This window comes from Pezoporus flaviventris, unplaced genomic scaffold, assembly GCF_033815535.1.
Source record: "Pezoporus flaviventris isolate CSIRO_AGI_PZ_B2104156 unplaced genomic scaffold, CSIRO_AGI_Pfla_v1 ptg000002l, whole genome shotgun sequence".
NCBI lineage: Eukaryota > Metazoa > Chordata > Aves > Psittaciformes > Psittacidae > Pezoporus > Pezoporus flaviventris.
In genome coordinates, this window is record NW_026892550.1 from 6,436,075 (window position 1) to 6,453,400 (window position 17,326).

At 38.9% G+C, this 17,326-nt stretch overlaps 1 protein-coding gene and 1 long non-coding RNA gene across 6 annotated transcripts in view; both read left to right on the top strand.

Moving 5' to 3' along the window:
* LOC133276736 (uncharacterized) overlaps positions 1 to 17,326 on the top strand; it is a 238,759-nt gene that overhangs the window by 219,655 nt on the left and 1,778 nt on the right. The gene's annotated exons all lie outside the window — the stretch shown is intronic.
* Positions 18 to 17,035, top strand: SH3BP2 (SH3 domain binding protein 2). Of its 5 annotated transcripts, XM_061467864.1 has the most exons (14): positions 430 to 568; positions 2,351 to 2,544; positions 6,015 to 6,154; positions 7,182 to 7,284; positions 9,627 to 9,744; positions 10,337 to 10,407; positions 10,809 to 10,897; positions 12,354 to 12,419; positions 12,948 to 13,530; positions 15,111 to 15,219; positions 15,569 to 15,624; positions 16,028 to 16,109; positions 16,362 to 16,421; positions 16,891 to 17,035. In XM_061467864.1, exons 3-14 carry the CDS (start codon positions 6,019 to 6,021, stop codon positions 17,026 to 17,028), a joined length of 1,611 nt encoding a protein of 536 aa, XP_061323848.1. In that variant the 5' UTR covers positions 430 to 568; positions 2,351 to 2,544; positions 6,015 to 6,018; the 3' UTR covers positions 17,029 to 17,035. The 5 variants fall into 5 exon arrangements, with proteins under 5 accessions (XP_061323840.1, XP_061323832.1, XP_061323824.1 ...); XM_061467856.1 differs by lacking the exons at positions 430 to 568; positions 2,351 to 2,544 and adding an exon at positions 18 to 128; XM_061467848.1 differs by lacking the exon at positions 2,351 to 2,544 and having other exon boundaries at positions 301 to 568; positions 15,114 to 15,219.

Here is a 17,326-nt window from a genome sequence, read left to right on the forward strand (position 1 = left end):
GGTGCAGTGCAAGTACCTGAAGCACAGGCAGCATTTCTGAGCTGTGCCTCTGGCAGTGTGAGGGAGCTGAGCACCCTGTAAGCAAAAGGACTTTCTTTTTCTCCCGTGGGAAAGTAGTTGATTGAAAGGTGAGTAGGAAGCAAGCGAGCACTGGAAAATCCCCTCTGCTTTCTGGCTCCATGACTGACAGAGGTTGAGGTATGCAGGGTTTGATTTACAACCTCTCTGGGAAGCTCGGAAATCTGACAAAGATAGTGCTGCCCACTAACATTAGGGGAAACAGGAAGTTACAAAGGAAACAAGTCATTGCCTAGGCGTCACTTTTGGCCACGGTGCGGTGCAGATGCACAAGCAGTTGGGGCAGGGTTTCTTTTGTGTGTTGAGTGTACAGCAGCTACCACCGTCACTTTCAGCCTTACAGTACATGGAAAGGGGAGAAGCGCAGAGATGTTTCTGTCATGCCTGAGAGGGGTCAGAAGTCGTTAATGGCTTTGTCATCACAAAGGAAACAATTGTTCGGTGAAACTGTCAGCAGAAAAAGTATGTGTCGGTCAGGCATGGTCACCAGGTTAGTGCATGTTTGTGGCTTGTGTTTCTGTCATCATTTCTCTTTAAGGTAAAGAGCAGACTAAAACTAGGAGTAGAATATGGTATCTGGGGAAAAATACTTTTAACTCCTGCAGAAAATTCAGGGGTAAAGAATTGAAGGGGGAAGAGATGAAGCGAATGTTGGTTGAAAATTATTGCCAGGAAAGAAAAGCAAGTTGGTGCAAGTTAGACTGAGTGAACTTATAACAGTGTGTATCAGTCAGGCTTAGGTCTCTGTTCCCTTTGTTCTGTAAGATTTATTTGGCTTTACAGTGTTTGTACTGTGTGATTGATCCTTCTGAGAAACTGTTGTGAAAGGGGATGTTAGAGGCATTAAGAAATAGAATGTTTAACCACAAAAGTAGGAGACGTGAAAGAGCATTTCAGAAATACTAGAGAATGGTTAATAAATGGAAGAGAGACCTGAACATTTAGCAGAAAGCAGTTTTAAGAACAGATGGTAAATATCTAGATAGTTGAATCAGACTGCTACTTTTTGTTCAGAATTGCTGAGAGCACATCGGGGAAGCTTTTATTTTACAATTTTGCTGCATGTAATCTGCCTCATTTTGGCAGATTTCAGATTTCAACCTTCTGTGGAGACTGAAACTTAAGTCTGCATTATACAAGGAATACATTCATTTCCTATGTTACAACTTACTTATAACATTACATATATGTACTCAGAAGGAAACTAGGATCTTGATTTATGTTTGACTTTAAAATAGAATCTAAAGACTAGAGGCTATGAGATACATGGAGTTTAAAAAGTTCTCAGACCTAAGTGTCATAGAGATACTTGTTACAAATTCAGATCAGGTCTGATTTTTGTACTGCAGCATTGGAGTCTCTTTTTTAATTTTTATATCTAGCATGACCAAACTGGGCTCCAAGACAGACTATAAATACTGTTATAGCAAGTGAGAACTTCTAATACAACTTTTGGCAGCTGTAGTTTCAGAGATGAGGTTAATATATTTTTACGCCTGTATACTGCAAGATGTGGAGATGATCACATCTGCCATATGCTCTGCTGAAGTTAAGCAAGAACTGAGGACTCGTGGCTCTTCCCGCATGAAATCTGAGGTTGAATCAGCTTGTACTTGGTTTAATTGGGCTGAACGCCAATAGCTCTTAAGGCCAAAAGCAGTAAGTGCTCTTCTATAATGTAATCCAGATTTCTAATGTGGCAGAGTATTATTTTTACCTGCAGAGGGACATTTAGCCTGTAAAGTTATGCTCTAGCCTCCAATACAGCTATTCTGTATGTGCTGACTGAGGGGATAGGTTAAAATTACTTCACACTTGTGTACTACACAGTAACAGAAGTCTACTCTCCATTTAAAGTTTCAGCTTGGTAAGGGTTTTATGATGCAGAAGAAACTTCTGTGTCTGACTGGCATTATCGAGGTTGCACAAAGGGTGTACTTTTTCATTTTTTCATGCTGTTGTGACTTTTATGGTACTCCATATGAAAACCAGCTCATTGTGATAGTGTTTGAGAAAAGTATACTCGTGATATACTTGGACTGACTTTCTTGATACCTACACTGCAAATGGGTTTGGTTTTTAGTCTGGCAGACCAGTTTATGTATATGAAGTAATTCCAATGGTAATTGTATAAGCTCTGTATCACACTCAAGAGTGCTAACTGCACTCTTCTGCCTTTCCAAAAGCACTGTTGGAAGATGAAGCAAATCCTACGAACTGCTGTTCCACCATTTCTCCTACTACACTCTAAGGCCTATCTTCTCCCTCACAGGCATAGAATTGTCATGGGGATCATCTGAGAAACAGTGATGTAAGGCCTTTTGCTGTCTGCTGCCACCTTTTCTGGTTCAGATGGTTCTGTCCAATGCTGTTTCAGTGGGGGAGAAAGTTGATTCAAGAGCCATTTATAATGGGTTTTGGGGCTTGATGGAAAACGTACTTTACAAATACACATCTAGTCCCTTGGTGAGTGGAAAGAAGAATAAAGTGTGTAGCTACTACTAGAAGCTTGCCCAAAATAATGCATGGGTAATACCACTTTCTGTTTGTAACAGAGGACCAGTGTCAGAAAGAGCATGGCTTGGCTCTGACTGCACTTAATGGGTCCTTTCTGTTAACCTCATTGTTAGCTCCATGGAAGAGGCTCTGCTTATGCACCTGGGGTGAAAACGAGTAGTGAGGTCTTTGGCTTGTGGTGCAAAAATGTAACTGCATTAGAAACAACTTGGAAATAGCTTTCTGTTCTTAATGATCACAGAACCAACAGTCTCTACAATGACTTCAGTGCTTGCTGTTGTATATACCTGGTAATGCAACATTGATCTGCTCTTCATGTAATGCATTAAAAAAAAATATAAAAGGAATATCAAGAGTGAAGGGAAGAATTTCAGCAAGCTGAAGGCAACACATTATAGGCGCTAAGACCAGAAAAATCTTTAAAAGCATCCATTTTCATTCCTCCCACTCCTACTATAAAGATTTGGGGATTACACTGTTTTGACAGCTTTCTCCCAGCGGCTTGATGCAAAGTAGTGTCCTTCTGGAGTTGTAGTGTCAAGAAAAGAACAAAAATCTGCTTAGGACTAGATTCAAAGTAGTACTTAAATGGATTTTAGAAGCCTACCTCAAACATTTCAGTTCAAAATACTAAAGTCCTCCCTATCTGTCTGCAGTGTGTCTGCAAATGAAAGTGCTTCAGGAGCTTACAGATGTGATGGGGAATGCCATAAGCCACAATGAGTTCCAGAAAATAGGCATAAGAGGCTGTTGATCTATTGAAAAGCCTCATGTATTAGGTGGGCTTTTTAGCTCATATAATGTGTATTTGGTTGCGTGGAGTTCAGCCACGTCTCCTTCTATTCACTTAGTGGGGATGGGGAAGTTCTCCGTTGGTCTCTATTTTCAGGACTGTTTTATAGTGAGTAGTCAAAAATAAGAAATGATTATGAATAGAGGAATCAGAACCTCATACTCTGCTGTCATTTCCCCTCGGTAGTCATCACACTGTAGAACTGGATTTATTCCCCACTACTCCTCTGCTTCCATGATTTGAGGGTTTTTATATGTCTGCCTGATATTCTGTTTTTTCAGGAGGAGGAGAAAATGCCCCATCCAGGCATGCTTTAGTGAGTAGCCTAACTAGTCTATCCCTGTACAGAAGGCCAACATGACCTAGTCAGATATTTCTGTTCTATGTATTTACCTAGGGTGGGATACCCTTGTCCCCAGTGTTTGTCATTGGCCTCTCTGAAATCTCAGCTTACTGCTTGTTTTGGATAACCTCACTGAGACATTTAACTCTGCCTCTGCTGGTTTGTATTCAACCTAAGTATGGAACACCAACGGCTAGGTGCTTGAGTTCCTTCTTGTTCTTTGTAGTAAACACACAAAGGATTTGAAGACCCATGATGAACTTGAAACTGTTGGATAGCGTTGAGACTAATGTTAAAGTTAGTTTAAGAAAACTGACATCAGAGTCTGTTTGTCTGAATAAAAAGGTTCCATTTTTACTTAATCTTTTTTCTGAATGTAACTAGAAACAAACTGAAATAACTTAATCATAAATTAATTCCTAATGTTTCAGTGTTGCTAAGCCTGTTCTTAAAAGAAGAAAATGAGCCCAGGACTTCCCTTTGCATTCCTCATTTCAAGGAAGTGACTCTTAGCGGTACTGTAATGGGGTTTGGTGTCAGCAGCCAGCTGGTTAATATTCACCATTTCACAAACTTGGATTTTTCTGCAAGATGTGGGGAAATGATATGAAGAAATTGGGGGTGTATTAACTTTTGTTACTTTTTTTTAATTCTTAAAAGCTTTAAATATCTGTGTGTAGCCCCTTCTTGGACCTTTTAACACAGTGCTGTTGCTAGATATTTCATTGTGAAGGAGAAAGAGGAAGGAACAGATCAGCTTGGAAAGATCCCTATCATATAATAAGAACAGGGAGGAAACAGCAGAAGGAAGGATGTTGCTGATACAAACAAAAGTAACTTAGCTTTTTGTGAGCAGGAGAGTCCTGGAGGAAAATTGAGAAACCATGGTGCCTTGCAGTGTCTCCTGTGAGAACGTTTCTAGGGCCTTGGATCTGATCTTCTCTCCTTGTGCTTGTTTTATAACACTGGGGACTAAAGCCTAATTTTTGTCATTAGGTTTTCTAGGCTGCCCAGAGAATTTAATTGAGTTTAACTTAATTGCTAGGTAATTTCCACCCCTCCCCGCTCATGCGTCATGAGCAAAGGGCAAGCCATTAGGTCAACATCCTGATCTGATCCACTGAAAGATCAATTGAATTGCATTTCTGTTTTTCCTAACACATGTACAATGGATACATACTCTGCTATTGAATTTAATCCCTCAACAAAACTGCATCCCTTGCTTATTCTTTTCAGTATGGGTACTTCAAGTTGCCATCTTATGCTGGAGAGAGTAGTGCTCAGGTAAGTGTGTTGTACTGCGGGCTCTTGGATTCCTGTACTGAGCTACATTATTAACTTCCAGTACTGTCCCTTTGGGGGAAAGGAAAAGCAAACAAGATCCATTAGACTTCAGTCCTCCACTAAAAGCTCTCCAGTGCTAAACCATCATTCCTTTATCAGAAACTAATTAACTGGAACTTCATTAATTTGCCTCTTGACAGCAAAGGTCTCTAACCCTACATGTGAGGATAATGACCCTTTTATGTTTAGGGCAAACTTCCCCTTCAGTTCAAACATTATTTCTTTTCTGTATTACACAGTAGGATTTTTAGCCTAGTTCTGTTACTGGTTGAAAAAAGAAAGGGCTCATAGTGATGTATCAGCCAGGAAAAAACTGCTACTTAAGAAACAATTTTTTTTTGAATTATTAATTAATGTATAAATTAAATAGAAGCCTGCAGCAATGTGAGATGAAATTCATTTGCACAGGATGCTGTCACACATGACATCCAATATTAGACAATATGCTAGTGCTTTCATTTGGTATAAAACGTGTATATAAGCAGTAAGTACTGTTGGTTACTGCAGTTACAAAAATATGACTATTGATTCCCCTAATTATATAGAATATTATATTTCATACACATGTGGCATAGAACTTTGGAGAATAAACTGATTTTCTTGCTAGTTACTTGCCTGATTAAGTCTCACGGTGTTATCTGGAGCATTTTAAAACATAAATACTTAAGTAACATTTACCAAGCACTCCTGCATTGTTTCAACAACTGCCAATCACTTTTGAGAGCTGTATAAAAATAAATCGGGACTTTCTGCACCATGGTTTTTTACACATTACAAACTTCCTGGAATCTCTGAGCACCCGTCTGTGCTACATACTTGACTGCTGAACCATGTTAGTTGTTTGGAAAACTTGTTTAAGGAAACAAGCTTTGTTTCCCAGTACTCATTTCTTGAAGTAAAATCTAAGTTTAAACTGGTTTTAATTATTCTAAATTGCAGAACGATGGCCTCCCAGGAGCAGGTCTGGCCAGTCCCAATGAAGGCAATTGGAGCACAAAACCTTTTGACAATGCCTGGAGGAGTGACCAAATCAGGGTATCTTCATAAAAAAGGAGGCACCCAGCTGCAGATCTTGAAGTGTAAGTTGACTAAACTAAATGTTTTAAATGCTTCCCTTCGGGGCCTTTAGCACATTTCATGTTAACAGACTATTTAATGAAGGTGATCTTCCACTTCACCTATACTGGATTACAGTTTTACTGGAATATATAAATGAAAGACCCATATTGAAAGAATTTCCTTTAATTGTTTTGGAACTGTAAGTCTTAGATGATAAATGTTGTGGTTGGTTTACTTGGTTGAATCTTTTTTCAAGTCCTTCCCAAGTAAGGTTTTAAAGACACAAACACATTCCTGGGGTATGTATCAATTGCAAATATTCTTTTCTAAAAGAAATTAGTACTCAGCTTTTTTTCCAGTTGGTTATTCTGTATTGGAAAAATATCCCCATCTCCTACTGCTGTTGTGAAATAGAAATTTTCTCACTGCCAACATTAGGTTGTGCTTAGAAACAGTAATTGCTTCTGGAATCAGAATCTATTTACATGGAGAAAACTTAAGATTATGAGTTTGTTTATTTATATGCTGTTCATTTGCTATCTCTGTTTATACTTTTATAGTGAAGGACAAAGATTACTGCCTTTGATAAAGGAGAGGAGTGTTAACCCTTTAAAAAAAGGGAAAATAAATCTTCAGGGAGATACCATCATGAGTTCGGGATGTTCATAAATATGTATTTGTACCCTGTGGCTACCTCCTTCCTTCCATTTTGTTTTAGTTTGCATTGTTGCATTAGCTTATTTGTCTAGTAAAGGAGCGCAACTGGAGGTCAGACCTGCAGTCTCTTAGGCTTCTTTTGAAGTTATCAGATCAACTGCCTCTGCAATGAGGGAAGCAGATGCTCCTTTTAGTCCTGAAACACTGTGAGCAGACAGCTTTACCATGCAGCTGATGGTCAACCAGCTGTCACTTAACTAGTTTGTGTTGGCTTATGATTAATAAGATGACTAAAACCTGAAACAATAGTTCTGCCTAAGTTAAGAGGTTCTAGTTAATCTACTGCCTTTGGATTTATATTTTGCTCACTTTCTTTCTTTATCTTTTCAGGGCCATTGAGATTTGTGATTGTCCACGAGGGATGTATTTACTATTTTAAGAGCAGCACATCTGCATCTCCACAGGGTGCATTTTCTTTGAATGGTTACAACAGGTGAGTGCCAAAGAACTTATCTAACGCCCAAGCTCCTCTGCTTAACACAGTGGGGACTATGGTTTTCATTTCCAATGAAGTTAAACAGAACTACAGGTGTTGTTTAGGTTACGCTCTGATCTCAGCCTCCAAGAGTTGTATTCCTTTCAAACTGTACATATGATATGTCCTGTGCTTTGCAACTATATAGCCTTCATCTTTTGTAATCTAACCAGTAAGGCTGTTAAAATTGCAATAGGCTTACTCTTGTTACTGACTTTGTGCAGACTTTGCACATGCAGGTAGATGTGGATTCTTTTGGATAAATTACCTTTGCTCTCTAGTGAATTCAGTGATTGTCCAAAAATAGAAATGAATTGGAAAAGAATATTTATGGAGTTACTGGTTCAGTAACATGTTGTCAAAACTGATTTCAACTACAGTAGTGATAAATGAGAGAATGCATGTGCAAAATGTCTGACTCGTTTGTTACATGTTATAAATCTTAATATTTGCTTTTTAAGTTGAAGACAAAAATACATGGCTTTCATGTTATTAGGAGTACCAGAATCTGACTGAGTGCAGCATAGGTACAAGGCCTACTATTAGAAGCCTAACTTAACTTTAGGAAATTGCTGTTGTAGCTGATGCTCAGAAAAGACTACTGAGAGTATATAAAGAATTATCACATTATTCGTCCTAACAGCAATTTTTTTTCGGTATTTTTAAACATGTAAGTGATCCTTTAACTGTATAATGTTCTCAGACTTTTGCAATAAGGAAGTATCTTTATTAGCCTTCTAAGTGGCTGCAACAATGACACATTTTATGGGAATACAGTTGTAAACATTGTAACTAATTAAAAATTCAATATTAATTTGTATAAGAAACTTGTAATGTAACTTGGCCATGACTCTAGCTTCTGTAATCACGTTGACATGAAAAATACCATGGAATCTGTAGATGCGAGGGACTGTCGCTGCTTATATATATATGCATTCTAGCAGTCTTGTAGAGACTTTGACTGTAATCAGGACCAGATCTTGGTTAGTATTATGCACAGTCATAAGCATTATTGAGAAATCATTTGAAGTGAAAGAATTTGTTAGACTGGGTAGTTGCATAAGGCTGTGTGAAAACAAGTCGCTCTAAGGCTTCCCTGGACTTTTATTTTGCAGTTTTCATTTAATAGATGTTATGTGTGAAGAGTAGACATGAGATGAGAATATGCTGAGTGCACTAATGACTCAAAATGTATAGTGATGCCCATTGCTAGTATCCCTCTCAGCTGTACCAGGGGTATTTCCCACATTAACATCCTTATGAGCCTTACACTAGTCGAAAAGCTTAAAGAGTTCCTTTTGTGCCTTTGTTTTGGACTGGGCAGATGCAGAAAAGTACATCCTCCAGTTTAAAAGGAGGATTGGGGTTCTAAAAAAGAGGTAATTTCTAATTTTGCAGCTTCAGGATGTTAATTAGATTTATTCTTTTTTTCCCCAAAAACATCATCTTGAGTAAGTCCCTAACCAAATGTCAAATATCTCTGAGAATCTTCTTTTCTATGTTCACAAACCATGTTTCCCAGTATTAAGGATTTACGGAAATCCTATATTGCATGAGGAAGTTGGTAAGTTAGAAAAGTTTAGGAACAAGAAAGGAAGACCCAGTAATGATTTGTAAAAGCTTTAATCGGGTTTCTCTTTGGTTTATGTGCAACAAATCTTAGAATTGTTACTTTTAGGCTACCCACAGTCTTTGGATTTTAGTCTCCTTTATTTGTTCCAAAGCGTTACAGAGAGCATCTACAACCAAATTCATGCATATGTAAGGAATTTCCTCATTTGAGACCCCTCTGGGGGAAAAATAATGAGAAACAAACATATCTAGTGCAGTTTGTGAAAGAGGTTGAGTTGTGCTTGGTTTAAAATAATAAAAAAGGTCAAGAAAGTGTAAGGGAAAAGTGGAAAAATTAACTTTTGATATTAGTTCTCCTTTATTTTCATGGAAAAGGCATATTTTGGTTTTTTCATCTCTGCCTTTCTGAAATGCAGATCACAGGCACCTTATATACTTCTTATTGTGGTGTGAAGCTTGTGAATTAATGCAGTTCATTAAAACTATTGAACAGGTTGAAACATCTGTGCTTTGTCCTATCGCCGTTCTTGCGTTGTTCTTTCTACCCACTTCAGTGCATCAGTGCTACAGATGCACCTACGGGGAGTTTTAAGTCTTTCTTCTGGGCTTGGGGATTATTTTTCCTAAGGCAGAACTGGCCTGTAGAACTGCTTTCTGTCAAAGCCTTATGACTTGCATGGCAGAAATATAGATGAAGGGTTTCATGTATTGGTGGTTCTGTTTCTCAGGGTTATGCGGGCAGTTGAGGAGACGACATCAAGCAATGTGTTTCCTTTCAAGTTAGTACACATTAGCAAGAAGCACAGGACATGGGTTTTTTCAGCTTCTTCTGAAGATGAAAGAAAGGTAACTTCTTCTTCAATTTTCCTTGAAGCAGAAAGTGAATCCTGGACTTCTATAAAATCTAAATGAACTGGATACTCAGCTGTATAGCTGTATAGCTGGTTCTTTTGTCTCCTCTGAAAATAATTTCTGAAGTTTTAACTATGAAGTTTAGTGTTAGTTCAGGTTGTAATTTAGGGACTGGTTGTAAGTGACATATAGATGACATGGTTTTCTCCTTATTCTTTGTTTTATTTTTAGCCAAGGAACAAATTTTTGTATGTTAAACATTTGATAAAGTATGAAACCTTTTCAGTGAGATCTCTCACCCATAGACATACAATGAACAAGCACCTGGCTTTAGAAAGAACAGCTTGAAATTTGCAGACTAAAAGTTTAATATATTTAATATGTTTAATATACGTTCTTATAGCACTTTAGAACATTTGACTGGTAAGTCCTCTCAATGTAAAGGATTCATGGATGTATCCTATTTCAGGATAGGTTCTTTACAGAGTTACTCAGTTCTTACAGAGGATGGATACTATAAATCTTTGTTTAACAATTTAAAGATGCTTGTGTTGAATGTTGTTTGGTTGTTTTTTTTCTTATTTAGAATTGGATGCTATCCTTGAGGAGGGAAATTGATCACTACCATGAGAAGAAAGAAACAATAACAGAATTCAGGTATAAATCCGTAATCTCTATTTGCTTTTTATCCCTTTTGCTCTAGTTCTTGACAGTGGTGCTTTAGGCTTTTTGCACCTACAAGCAATTTACTGTTAAACCAAAACAAGTGCAGTAAGGCCCAAGAATGAAAGGCCTTCCTAATACGTAGTTTAAGTAGTACTAAGACAAAACCAGATCTTTTTACTAAGAGAACTTTAAATGTCAGTTTTGTGTAAAACACATAAAAACTTTAAAAAGACAGTAGCAACATATCTGGCTGTTAATTGGGAATGAGGAATAGGTCGCTTCTGCTTTTCCAGCATTCCTTTGCAGTGCTGCTGTCCTCCTAACATGCCTGTTTACTGTCCCAGTACCCATAGCACAGTGATGCAGAAGGTACTCTGTTTTTTCTTTTGCAGTGACTCTGGTTCCGATGCAGACAGTTTCTATGGCTCAGTAGAACGTCCCATTGATATCAAGTATTCTCATCATTCAGCAGATAATGAAGGTGATAAATTAAGACACAATAAATAAGATTTACTTGCTTGCTTATTTCTTCTGGATTCTGCAGGAATTATTCCCATAGCTTGAGCAAACTGAACTAATTTGCAACTATAAATTTTTGTTTTTGCAAAGTATCTAGTTGTTGTAATTTTAAATCAGAATCAGTTGTTCTGTGCCATAAAATTAGTAAAAATAAATGGTAACTAAAGAAATTCAGATCTTTCAAGGAGGTGTCTGACAGCCTTTGGCAGTATGGTCTAGTGTGAGGCATCCCTGCCCATGGCAGGGGAGTTGGAACTGGATGACCTTAAAGTCCTTTCCAACCCAAACCATTCTGTGAGTCTATGATTCTTTATTGGGATGATGTTGTTGCCTGTTTAATATGAAACAGAATTCATCCCTGCGGTTTACAAAGATCTTGCATTAGGCACGGGATGTGCTTCTGTGAAATGCACAGGGAAATGTTCTTTGGTGACTTTTAAACTGAGTAACTTTTCAAAGTAGGGCTCTGAATGTCTGATTCTTAGCATAGCCTGTTTTTAATCAAAGTTTGTTACTTGTTCATTGCTGTAGTTGTTTCATAGTAAGCAGTTTGGGCTGGGTGTGTTTATTTTTTCATCACAAGTGAGGACATTACAGCAAGCCTGTCAGATAAATGTTCACAACATATTGCAGCTACTGACTTCCTAGTCAAGAAAAGTGCTACTACAAATCAGCATGAGAAGCCTCGCCGCCAGGTTCAACGTAGTTCCTTTACTAGGCCATATCCCACCTGCCCCTTCAGATTTCTAAGCGCAGGGTCAACTGGAGCAAGTACTCTCATTTCCTGACAGGACATTCCTGACTGTTCTTCCTGACTAGGACATAAAGGCAGGAGTGAATCTTTTCATGAAATCCGGTTCAGTTGCTGCAAAGCTGAGGAGAACAGACTCGGCAGCATTTCATGTAGGACTGTGATTTAGTACTTTGGTGTTTCTGGGAGGGAAAGGTTATGTGCAGTGCAATAGGGTGTTGAGTTAGGCTCCTGTATTGCAAAATCTAAAAAGTTTTTGGTTTAGGGTTAGGTTTTGGGGATTACTTTTTTTTCAACTGGATTTGCCAGTGCATCCATCTAGTTGTATCTCTGCAACTAAGTAGAATTGTTCTCAGGAGGGCTATTAACAGTAGAAGGTGTCACCAGAAAGTAAATTTTAAGCTGATAGATGAGGAAAATGTAAAATGAAGTCTAGCTCATCTCCCACTGTTGTAAGTGATGGCTTTTTTGAACTAACAAGAAAAATTAAGGAAACATCTTTTCTAAGTAGCAAAGAGATGGACCAAAATTATTCTTTTTTTTTTTTTACCTCTTTAAAAAAAAAAAAAGAACTGAAAATTACTTGATTATGAAAAAGCAAAAAGTACTCAGTACTCTTTCATGGTTCCAGGAGTACTTAGTCTGATACACTGATTTTTATTTGCAGATTATGACCAGGAGGAAGAGGATGAGTCTTACTTGCAGCCAGATACTTCTGATATAGTAAAAGATGGTATGTGATTCCTTTCATTCCCTTCACAAAAGGCTCCCAGTGAAGGCACTATTCATGTAGAATGCCAGATTGGCTTGGTCATATCTAAAGCACTGCAGGTGGTAAAATAACAGAGGCAATGCACAGGTATCTAATCTTGAGAGGTATTTAGGGTCAAAAGTTCCTAGTAACAGCACAAACAATTACAGGGAGTGTTACATGCCTTAGGGCATGTTTTCTTGCAGGCCTTCTGCCCTGGAAGGTCCTGTGTCTGGCCATCAGTCTTGAGGAGGGGTAGTGCTTTTAATATGGTCTCTCTGGTCAAAGTCATTGTGACCCATCCCTGAATAGAAATTGCAGGAGTTTCCTACATAAAACGTTCAGAATTGTGCTGGAAGTTAAATGTTTGTCCAACATTTGGGTACTGTCAGACCAGATGCCAGTGAAGTATCTTAAACCACGTAGAAAATGAATCTGAAAAGTCTCATTTCTTGACATACTGTATTTCCCCTCAGTGTGTAATGTATTTTGGATGTTTTCTTTCTGTAGATATGGTCCTGCCCCCAGCCTACCCACCTCCACCAGTTCCTCATGTCAGAAAAGCTCCCTACTCAGAGTCAAGGGCAAATTCCTTTCCTGGCAAATCTCCTGTGCCAGTCCCACCACCACCTCCAAAAAGAAGCTTACCTGATATCAAATTAGAGGATATCTTAAGCGTGAGAGAATCTCAGTGCCGAGCTGAACCTAATCTAAAGATCCAACCCTCGACTCGAAGGCTCAGTGAACAGCTGCCCCCTGTACCTCCTCTGCCTCTACTCAAAAAGACTCTGGGTATCAAAGAACCTTGCTCATCGCCTCCAGAGCCTGTGCCTTTAGGTCAAGTTCTTGCTACTCCAGAAGGGTGTGAGAAGCTAAAAACCTTAAACCTTTCACAACGAACTCCTCCTCCACTACCGAGCCATAAACCCAAGCTGTCACAGCTTGCTGAAAAACCAGTAGAGCCCAGAGTGCCAAGAGAACACAGTAAACCTGGACTGTTTGTGCCACCAGTGCTCCCAAAGCCACCTGTACCAACCCACCAGCCACCTGCAGTCAAGCCTAGACCTGAGAAGTTTTCATGTCCCCAGTTACAGTAAGTATGAAAACACAATGCACTATTTTTTCCATTGTGCATTAGGTAACTAGCTGACAGACTGATTTCTCATGTTCACATTGACATCTGTTTCTCTCCCCTGCTCCATCCCTCTCTTCTTCAGTGTTATGCTTTTTTGCCCCTATTGCATTGGGCTGAGCTTCTGAAATAGTTCAGAAAGAAATAGGAAACAAAGCAAACTTAAAAAAATACACCAAAATTTTGTAGTTCATTTCTTTTCAGGTGTGTCTTAAAGATTTAATAGCCTTTGGTCACAGCTCTTTATGTCAGAGCCTCAGTGAACTGCAAAAACAATTTTAGGCTTCTGTGGAGACAGGAAATGTTTCATTTCATATTAAGATCAGGGAGGTGTAACTAGTTATGGTGGTGAGTCAGATAAAAATATTTTTGTTCACAGGATCATTTAGAAGCTCTGAAGAACAAATAATACGTTCTCTAAGACAGTACAGGGAAGACACTGATACACTGGAGTGAGTCCAGTGGAAGGCCAGGCAGATGTTTGGGCTATAGCACAAGATTCATGAGAAGAGGCTGAGAGAATTGGACTCATGCAACCTTTAGGAAGGCTAGTGGGAGATCACTGCTGTCTAGAACTACTTAATGGGTGGGTGTGGAGAAGGCAGAGTAAGACCTCAGAGGTCTGCAAGTGATAAGGGTAAGAGGCAACAGGCAGAAGTCACAACCTGAGAAATTACAGTTAGATGTTAGGGAAAGGTTTTCACCATGTGGCTCGTGAAACACCAGAACAGGTTGCTGGTGGGAAAGCTGTGGCATTTCCATCCTTGGAGATATTCAGAACTTGACTGGACACAGCTTTCTGAGCTACCTGATCTAGTTGGACCAGCTTTGTGCAGGAGCTTGAACTAAATGATCCCTAGAGGTCCCTTACAATTTACATTAATCTGTGATTGCCTAAATTAATCTGTGAGTACTGTGCCCAGCTCGGGGGCTCCAAACATAAGGATGTGGACCTGTTAGAGCAAGTCCAGAGGAGGTCATAAAGATGATCAGAGATGGCACACCTATCCTATGAAGACAGGCTGAGAGAGCTGTGCTTGTTCAGCCTAGAGAAGAGAAGGCTCAGGGGAGACCTTAGAGCAGCTTCCCAGTACCTTTAAGGGTCCTGCAAGAAATCTGGAGAGGAACTTTATACAAGGGTATGTAGGGACAGGACAAGGGGGAATGGCTTTAACCTGACAGAGGGAAAATTGAGATTACATATAAGGAAGAAATTCCCTGTGAGGGTGGTGAGGCACTGGCATAGGGTGCCCAGAGAAGCTGTGGCTGCTTTGTCCCTGGCAGTGTTCAAGTCCAGGCTGGATGGGTCCCTCAGCAACCTGCTCTAGTGGAAGGTGTCCCGGCCCATGGCAGGGGGTTGGAAATGGATGAGCTTTAAGGTCCCTTCCAACCCAAACCATTCTGTGATTTGGGGGCTAAACTGAAACTTTTTCTTCAGTTCTAATTTTATTATCCCTTTGGTGGTGTTTCTTTTTTTTTTTTGTATATTTGTTCTGTTTTCCTGAGGAGATGTCCTTCAGTTTTTGTTCTCTTTCTGCCAGGAGATCACCACCAGATGGACAGAGTTTTAGAAGTTTCTCATCTGAAAAACCAGCACTGTCCCCCAAGCCAAAGCAACCTGATGATGATTCTGATGATGACTATGAAAAAGTAAGAGCAAGCAAATGATCCATTCTCAAAGAGTTGTTTTTTTTTTTTCTTGCTTATGTGCACTTTTGGGAAGCTTTTAAATGCATTTTCAGGGGGGAGGAACCCCCACTTTCTGAAAATACAGTGCTGTGGGGGGTTTCTTGGGGGGGAGGTTGAGCTTTCAAGAATGCCTTGATAAATTCTTGATTTTAATATAGGATATAAAGGAGGAAGAAGAAGTATAAAGTAAAGATTAAATCACTGTTAATAATTTCAAATGGTGATGGCTGTAGCTTATTTGCATGACATGTTAGAATTTTGACTTGTCGTTGACTAACATGGGGACTGATTTTCTTCATATTTCTTACAGGTTGGGCTGCCTGCTTCAATATTTCTTAATACCTCTGAATCCTTCGAAGTTGAAAGGTAAAATATGACTTTAAAGTAGTTGCTTAGAAGTCGTACAATGTACAGATCAGTAGTCCAAAGAGCATGTTGATAGGTACAATTTGTGTTTAAAATCATAAAATTCCTTTAATGTGGGAATCACTCTTTAGGGGAGTTAGCTTGGTGCTCATGTGTCAACTGACAACTTGCAAAGTGATTTTTACTCCATCTGGAGAAGGTTCTTCTGCCAGGGTGCTTGATGGGACAGAAAGACAGATCTGTACTGCATTGCTGGTTTGGATTCTGGAACAGTGAAGTTCTTCCAGCTATGATGTACTGTGGATTATTGCAACTGAAATAGAGATTTAATAAGAATTCTAAGAATGCAAGCATTTTACCTGTCTGATTCAGAACATGCCAATACATATAATTGCTGTTTTAGGACATTTAAAGCTAGTAGCCCACGGGGACAACCACAGAATGGATTGTACTGTATTAGGAACTCATCTACCAAGTCTGGAAAGGTAACTTGCAATTGCTTAATCTATCCCTCAAAACCCTTTTTGATTTATAGATACTGTATATTATATATGATAAAGTACTTAAAAATACAGCTGTGCTCTTTTCTTAAAGCAAGAAAATCTGAGACAATCACTATCATAACATCAGTGATTTTAATTCTTTTAATCTGGATTGTAATTAATTCCTTAATAATACATTGATTTAGAAGAGCTTATTAGCACAGACTGAATATGGTGTATTTTTTCTCCTTCAAGGTATTGGTTGTGTGGGATGAATCTGCAGAAAAATTGAGGAACTACAGAATCTTTGAAAAGGTTAGTAGCTGCACTGTGTGGGCATGTGTAATACATGTGTATACAGGTATGAATTCCATGTATATGTGCATATAAAGTTTGCATGTGTATAGGTATATATCAGAATTAACAAAGTCTAAACTTTTTCCCATTCCCGAAAGTAAAAATAAGCTGATTCAGAAGCACTTGGTCAAAGATGAGAGTTTGAGGACTTGGATCTGGGCTTTCTAGTTGCTGTATCAGGCAAAAGACAAATCAGCTGTCAGTTTTCACATCAGAATTTCAGCTCCAGTCAAATCCTAAAAGAATATTAAATTCCTGAGTTAAATTTGGACTTCTTTGTGTAAGTGACTGGTTTGCAAAGCAGTAGCTTGTTTGAAAGAACTTCTTAGTTCTGATGAGGATGTTATGGGCTTTATTGAAACACTGAGTTGGAAAAATGATTGTCAATCATTACATACATGTGGCTTGTTTGTTTGTTTTACGCCAGGATTGCAAGTTTTACCTGGATTCAGACATCATGTTTTTGAACATGGGGAGTCTGGTTGAATACTACAGCACTCATGTCTTACCTAGTCATGACAGCCTGATTCTTCGGTGTCCTTATGGTTACTCTAAGCCAAGGTGACATGACTGGCATACATTCTCTGCTGCCCTTGAACGAGATGTGGACTCCTGCCATTGCTGGACATCCCATTGTTTGCACACAGAAACTGAGTCTGTTTCAACCACTTATTCTCAACTGAATTGTACATAACCTCCATTTAATGAACTCTCTGTAAAACCTTACAATCCAGATCAGTGGATTTCATGGTATTTTAAAAAGAGCTGAAGTGATTACGCTGTGAAAACTTCCCGTGATACCTACACCTTTTATGAAACTGCTGCTATTAGTAATCTCCTTGGAATGTAGAAGATGGACATGA